Source organism: Ixodes scapularis, unplaced genomic scaffold (assembly GCF_016920785.2).
Source record: "Ixodes scapularis isolate PalLabHiFi unplaced genomic scaffold, ASM1692078v2 ptg001864l_1__unscaffolded, whole genome shotgun sequence".
Classification (NCBI taxonomy): Eukaryota; Metazoa; Arthropoda; class Arachnida; order Ixodida; family Ixodidae; genus Ixodes; species Ixodes scapularis.
In genome coordinates this window covers 199,587-207,517 of record NW_024610203.1, presented here as the reverse complement: position 1 = coordinate 207,517, position 7,931 = coordinate 199,587, and the positions used below count along the sequence as shown (strand labels likewise).

The following is a 7,931-nucleotide window of genomic DNA, read 5'->3' as shown; positions in this document are numbered from 1 at the left end:
TTAGGGCTGGGCAATTGATCGATTAACCTACCGATTAATCGATTAATGCTTTAATCGCGATTAAATTTTTTAACTGGTTAATCGGTAAAATTTAGACAAACCAAAGAACTCAAAATTAAACACTTCCATAACGCAGACGTGGACCAGTACGCCTGTACGAAGGGCGAACTTTAGGTCAAATTTTAGATTAAGGTAAACTGTATAGAGGCGATATATTTTTAGCATCATAATTAGGGCAGAGGTTACGCCAGTCCCCGGCCATTTCAATGTCGCTCGAGTGTCTGTTTAACGCAGTAGAGACTATTGTGAACAATGAAAGGAAGTCGCTCTTTTTAGAGAATATCAACGAACATCTTTGCCTCACGCAGCAAACGTAATATTTTGTGAAAGATCTCTGATAGTGATCTTGATTAATTCATAATCCACGTTGTACATTGCACCGTTTATCATAGATTCAGCAAAAAAAAAATACTTTTTTAAATATTTTGCAATGAAATAAAGGGTGACGATTAATCGGGTTAAAACTTTTAATCGACGCCCAGCCCTACTTAAAATGCATATTAGCCATTAAAACTTGGTGTTTGGGATACTTCATTCACTAGAAGTTGAATTTCCACTCCTTTAAATATTCAGAACACATGGCGCGTATGAATAATAGGTGTAAAAGTTTATATTCGAAATGACATTCCAACGACATGGTATAGTGCCTGACACGAAGACAAAGGAAAAGTCTGGACAACACAGACTCTGCGCTGGCCAGTCTCCTCCTCTGTCCTCGTCTCAAGCATCTACCATGTTTTGAATGACCAGTACTAACTGGCCCAACACTCTGCACTGATGGTTTTCCAGAACGCCACATGTTTTAAATAAAGGGCACTACACTTCGGATTAAAAATAGCTGCTTTTCTCAGCATATTCGTCTCCGCTTCCAGAAGAGACGTTTCAGGATTCTACATTTCATGATTTCAGCCAGCTGAGCTCCATAATATTTAAAAGCGCACAGTGTCAGCAACCAATATAAAAAAAATTAAATTAAAATCGATTTTAACCTTTGCATTTGACAACTTCAAGTTGTTCAACCTTTGACCTCTTAATCCTACTGTTAGTACTGAACTTTTGAAAAAGTGTAGTTTGGCTTTGAGTTGCGAAAATAACGACTAGTTAGGTAGACAGGAGTTCTTAGGAAAGCCAAAATGGAGCTGGCCGAGTTATCAGGGGAGTAAGCAAGAACTAAAATTCAATGGTTCTAAGGACGTAAAATAAAAGGTTAAGGAATGACGATGGAAGGCGCTAAGGAGCAAAAATTATCCATTGAAGCCAGTTACAAAAATTAGCGACATTAATTTTATTAATTGGTTCAATATTGTTGTAAGTTCAATGACTGTATCAGTCGACTATAGGAACGAAGCTGCCCCGAGAAAAACAATTGAGTTTCTTACTGCAGTCGACAACCTAACTTATTCCTTCTACGTGTGTTGAGAAAGAGACATTGGTAGAAAGAACAAGGTTGCCAATCGCAATTAGGCCTTTTGCCGTCTGCTTGGGGGAACAGGTTCGATAACCAGCTTTGTACAAATCCATCAAACTTAATATGCAGCGGCCGGACTGGCGTACGCACACTCGCTCTCTCTTATGACCACTGCACAGGAGGCTAATGCTTCAGCCGCCGCAAGTCTCCGGGGGCGCTGCGGGGCCTAACCTCGCACTCTACGGTCGAGAGGAGACGCTTGCACTTTCGCCTAAGCTGAACTGACGGCCCGCTGGTTGAGACACCTGTCACAGTGCAGGATAGCTATTTAGATAATTTCAGGTCAATTTCGCTTTCCTCTTTTTTGAGTGTCAATGACAGAAGCTTAGAAAACGATTAGCCGTAATGGTTTCTTCTGCGCTTCGGAAAAGCTGAAGTATAAAGTGATTACAAAGGGTTTGTGCACCAATGTTGAAACGTAATATTAGCTCGGCATAGCTATTTCTGTTACCAGAATTAAAACTAAGATGCAAAATGTTTGGACTGAAAATAAGAACTATGACACCTTTATTATTTTCGTTAAAGGCAACGGGTTCTTTAAGAAAAGAAAAGAGAAAAGAAAACTTGAATTGTAGTTATAGTGAAAGTAGATTTACAACCTTTCATGTAAAAGTAATGTATCTGTCGCGTCAATACGGTTGAATACATAAGTTCACTTTGTGCACATTTCACTATACATGCACTGAATAATCAGAAAACACAAGATTTGCACTATGCTTCGAAACGCACACAGCGGACCATGTAAATTAAGAAAAAAACCATAAACTGAAATCAAGTTAACTTTGCGATAAACATTAAAACACAATGATGAACCGACTGCAAGAATTCGAGAAGACTGATTTGCAGAAAGTGTTTCACTGTCATTAAAAAAAGTCACTACCACAATTGGCATTGCCAGAAACTCTGGCTTCGGGCAGCGCACTTCAGTCGTCTCTTGCTCTCGCAGAAGCCTGTAAAGCGGACTGCTGGTCAAGTTCATTGTCAGAAGCATAAGCAAGCGTCGGACTCAAAGTCACTGATTAGGTTGTCGATGTAGTTACCTACATAAACCAATCTTGATTAGGCAACAGGTTGTTGGAGCACGAGAATGATCTCGGAGAGCAGGGGCCCTAAACTCGTGAAACACGAACTTGGGGCCGAAGTTGAGGGAGCGCACCGATTGGACTATCGCGACGATGAGTCGGCGCTTTTGTCGCCAACATCCAATCGGCGCGCTCCCCCAACTTTCGGCTCCAACTTTGTGTTTCACGATTTTAGGGCCCCTGATAGTCTTCAAATATATCTCCAGGTATACATGCAGCAAGTTTTTCAGCCCGAACGTTTTGCACCGTAGAGTGCTTCGACGGAAGCGCCGTCTCCTTCAGTATGTGGTCAAGAGCCCCTGTCATGTACGGTTCTCGCGTCCAGTGTGTCGTCTCCCCCATATAAATCTCAGTTTCTCAAAAAGTGCCTCAATGATGTCGCTGTTAAATTTCCTAGTCAAAACGCATTAGACGCCTCTTCTTTGTAAAAACTATGCCGTCTCCGCGGCTAATTTTGTGGTGAAAAGCAGGGCCTTGTACGTTTCGTCTGTAAGATTGCCCATACTAGCGGCGACTGATTTTTTTTTTTTTCTTCACATAGCTACAGCAATCATTTTGTAGACAAAGTAGGCGGCCGTCATTCTCCTCCGTGATGTGCGTTTTGAAACTGCTTCTTTTGTATGTGGCATCGTGAATCTCGAACCACCTTCTCATTATCTTCATGAACTCAATGGTATAGAGGTAGCGTCTTTAAAGGCCTAGAGAGCAGAATAGCCGTGTGAGTGCTGTTAGAGATGATACAGCGCCGCAATGACTTGAGGTGAAAATATCTGGACAGCTCAAAGAACGTTCACCTTTTCTAGGTTTGATGGATACACGATGCTTCCTCGACAGTTTTATGGCTAATTTTACGTCATTTCCTTTTTGTGTTCTTACAGCTTTTGCGGGAATGTGCCACTGATGGCTACTGTGCCATCTGTGAGTTCACACTTTATAAACTGAGTGCGGACGTTATTCAGTGCATGGCAGGAATCAAAGCAAAAAAAAAAAAAAAAGACCTGTTCATCGTCGTGCGGGTTTTCAACTACTTTTGAGAAGAGGCGTACCCCATGAGTTTGAACATTTTGGTGCTCGGTGAGTAGTTATCGGCGACAATGCGAATAATGGCAAACCCACACGCCTCCACCGCAGAGATGACATCCTTCGTAAACTCAAAAAAGTCTTTTCCGCTCAGCTGTTTCGTGAAGGGTATCTTGTAATAGCTAGTTGCGCCATAGAGCACAGAGCATGGTACTTTGTTTGCGATAATTTCGCTTTGCGCGTCGTTTTCCGGTTTTCCTCTGTAACCGAACACCGCACCACACTTTCAATCGTAGATGCATTTAGGCTTTATAGCAGCCTCATCCACTATTACGGAAGCTGTGTGCTGATCAAGGCTTAGAAGCGACTCCTCGTAAATCAGCCTTTCGTTCATTGCACTACTCATCCCCGATGACGGTGGACCAGGGCCGACGTACCGCGCTGCAGTGTGCACTTCTGAGCAGTGTCAACAGCTCAGCTCGACCGTGATTATGCCCATTCGACGAAACAAAACAGCATATAGCAAATTCTTTGATGACTTCCTCTAGGTAAATTGTCCACTTCTGATAGCCCTCGATTTTGTGCAGAAGAAAGACTTCCCCCTCCTTCCTCTCCTTTCTCGGAATCTTCAGCAATATTTTTGACTTAGACGTTTTTTCCTCGTGATATGAGTAAATCACTTCTCTTTCTGCTGAAAGTCGCTACTGGACCATGCGCATTTGGAGCGATGGTTTGCCACCTGAGTCCGAAGCCTTCCTACAATTGAAAGATATTGGCTTGCTCGCTGTGCATCATTATTGGCTGTTTACGAACAGGCACTAGGTTTCTGATTGACGATACCTTCTTCCGGCGAGTCCAGAACACCATGCGCATGATCTTGTGGTTCTGCCTTCCACTTTGTCGGTTTCCTGAGAGGTACGGAGTCTCGAGCTACAGGACCCTTACGGAGCTTTTTTGCCTTGAAGGTAAAGTAGGGTCTTTAGGGGAAGGACACCCTTGAAGACGGTTGGGACAGCACCAGGAACCAGCTTTCTGATGATACACTCTGAGACGTAGTTGCTCTGCAGGAAATGCTTGCTGCATACTGTGGTGGACGCCGACTTGTTATTTATGATAAAATGTTCTCTGGAAATGTTCTTCTTCCACCTTGAGCACAGCTGTTCATTAACTTGAAATTGGCTAAACGACACACGTAAACTCTTTCCAGAGCGCGATTTACAAAATGGCACACAGTACCCCATCGGGACACTGTCCGAATCGCGAAGCACCGGATACCCAGACATTCACTTGTAAGGCGTACAGAAAAGTTCGTAATATTAACTCCATGTTGAATGCACCGTCGGTATAAGGCACGCGAAGTGTACGGCAGGCATGCAGGTCTCTTTCGCACAATACATTCACGCACATGTACTGATTGACAAATTTACCGCACGCGCACCATTTCTCTCCGCTTCAGCCGTGAGAACAAGCCGCAGCAAGGTCGGGCCCGCAGCGCCTTCTCGCATAAACCGGCGCCGCACCTGCTCAAAAAAAAGAAAAACATACGTACTTGCTCAGGCTGCAATGAGAGCGCCCGTACACATACTCTAGTCCAGCCGTGGTTTAGAACCCGGCCCCCCTTTTCGTCCCACTAAAATCTTACACATGCGGAATTGATAAGGTTCTCGAACCCCCCCATCCCCCCCCCCCCTCCCCCTCCGCTCTGATTTCGCCAGCGCGTGCGAATGGTCAGTAATAATAATATTCTCAATTTCAATGCGCTCGCTTTTGTACTCTGTCCACAAAGAGCTTCTCACGAGTTGGGTAGTACCGATTTATATAACGACATGATCGGTTACCGCTTGGAATCCTAAAAGACAACGAATTTATGCAGTTTCACGAAGACATAATATACATGCCCTAACACATCCACATTAGTTTTAGCCGAACCGCTAATAATGACCCTTCCTGTGAATACTACTATACCTCCCTTTTGTTTAGCTTTCATTATACACAGTAAACATCATAACACCCTTGAGGGTGTAAATGGCCTGTCCTATAGACGTTTTTCGTGTACTCTCGTCCCCAGCCAACTAAGAGGCGTATCCGTTATGGGCAACGAAAAAATATCAAAAAGTTTCAACCTGCAAATAGTAAACAAATAGAGGGGAAGCAAAACGAGAATGTCTGACGGTTACGTTTATGTCCTAAATGCCTTCTATTGGCGTGGCGACGGCAAAAAAATGTTTTCGCTCATACTGGAAGTGACGACAATTCAAGATGGCGGCGTCCTTGCGGAAAAGATCTCTAACTAACACGCTTGTTGGTGTAGCAAAACGCCCTAAGAAAAGGGCGTAATTCTTAACATCCCTAAAACGACGTTCTTCCGAACACCCTTAAATTATGGTATGATTCCAATGTACACCTTTTAGAGCGCAGCTCTTAGGTGCCCGTTTCCGGCTTGAGCGGCGTTCGCGTCGCCGTCGGCGTAACCAAGGTCACCCCAAGGTCACGTGACCCCCCAAGGTCACGTGACCCTTCCCAATGTCACTTCAAGGTCACGGACCCCACAAGGCGACCCCCACATGACCCTCCCCAAGGTCACGTGACCCCCGGGTCACGTGACCCCCAAGTCACGTGCCCCCAAGGTCACGTGACCCCCCGAGGTCGCATGACCTCTCCCAAGGTCACCCCTAGGTCACGCGACCTCCAAGGTCATGTGACCCTCCAAGGTCACGTGATCCCCGAGGTCACGTGACCCCCGAGGTCACGTGACCCCTCCCAAGGTCATCCCAAGGTCACGTGACCCCCAAGGGCACCTCAAGGTCACGTGACCCCCCAAGGTGACACCCCCGAGGTCACGTGACCCCCTCCCCCGAGGTCTGTTGAATAATTATTGCAAAAAGAAGATGTAACGAGATAAAAAAAAAACTAGACGACGACGACGAGAACGGGGGAATCAATGGTGACTCCGTCAGCAACTGGAACGAACATGTAAATATTGTACATAAACCCTTCCTTCTTAGACGAACTCGCTACATTTAATCCTCTTAATGAAGAAACGTAACATAAAAATGGTGCCGAAACCCGGGAGTAGCTGAGTCAAGGAAAGGCAAAAAAAGACTTGGAACATCCATCGTAAAACCCAACGATCACCCGAGTGGACCTACCTCAACGAAAATGGATCAACTAACGCCAGCCGCCATCGAACAACTTAAAAGGAGAAGAACCGTGATTCGATCGGCGACCACCAGTATCATTTCCGAAATCGTCACTCTTCTAGGCATGGAACCAACGTCCATCGGGGAGCTAGAAGAAATACTTAACATCTTGACACGCAACGATTCTGCGTTAAAAGAAATCGACGATCAGATTGAGAGGGCCATCATCGATGACATGCTGGAACAGGAGATGGTAAACGCAGAAGGCTACGCCGAAAGAATTAGCTCAACGAAAACAAAAGTCCTACGGAAACTAAAAGAGCATGAACGAAGGACTAACATGACGTTGGACACCTCAATGCCAGGCGCAAGTTCATGACCACCACGGCCCATCAGTCAAGAACACGCAACGGTCAAACTTCCAAAGCTAGAAATTCCAAAATTTACGGGTGACATACGGTCATGGCAAGGTTTCTGGGACCAGTTTGACGCTACAATCAACCAAAACGCCTCTCTGTCTGAAATTGACAAGCTTAAATACCTGAAAAGTTACCTTACAGCTAAAGCTGCTACAGCAATTGAGGGGTTACAACTGACAGTTGAAAACTACACCGTTGCACTGGGCCTCCTGAAAACAAGATTCGGGAAAAAAGAACTCATCGTAGAAGAACACATGTCACGATTACTGGCAGTGAGAACAGTCAGTAACTCTCACAACGTGGAGAAGCTCAGGTTGTTGTATGACGAAGTTGATACAGGAGTCCGAAGCCTTGAGGCGCTTGGTGTCTCTTCAAACACCTACGGGACACTCCTACTAACAGTCCTGCGAAAAGCTGTGCCATCAGACCTCGAACTAGAATAACACCGAGAAACAACACCGGAAGCGACAAACGAAGGCAACGAACTAAAACAGTTTTTGAACTTCTTGAAAAGCGAAATCGAAAGTCGAGAGCGGACTCAGCATGGAAACCAAAAAGTCCAACGAACTGCCAGTATGGCCAGTTCTTCAACTGGGAGGAACGAACGACCTAGACGATATCCACGTTCGACAGCTATGTTTGCGACAGGAACGAACACGAACGAAAACCAGTGCCTGTTCTGCGGATCAGCTGACCATATAACTGCCAACTGTTCGGTGCGCATGCCCCTGGACCGAAAAAA

The 7,931-nt window shown here is 45.1% G+C and overlaps 1 protein-coding gene across 1 annotated transcript; it reads left to right on the top strand.

The window, feature by feature from the left end:
- Positions 1-7,176: 7,176 nt before the first annotated feature.
- LOC120840606 lies at positions 7,177-7,632 on the top strand (the record flags this gene model as incomplete). The annotated part of the gene is made up of 1 exon (XM_040211192.1): positions 7,177-7,632. A coding segment is annotated over one exon (456 nt), but the record flags the coding sequence as incomplete, so codon positions are not given.
- Positions 7,633-7,931: the final 299 nt, after the last annotated feature.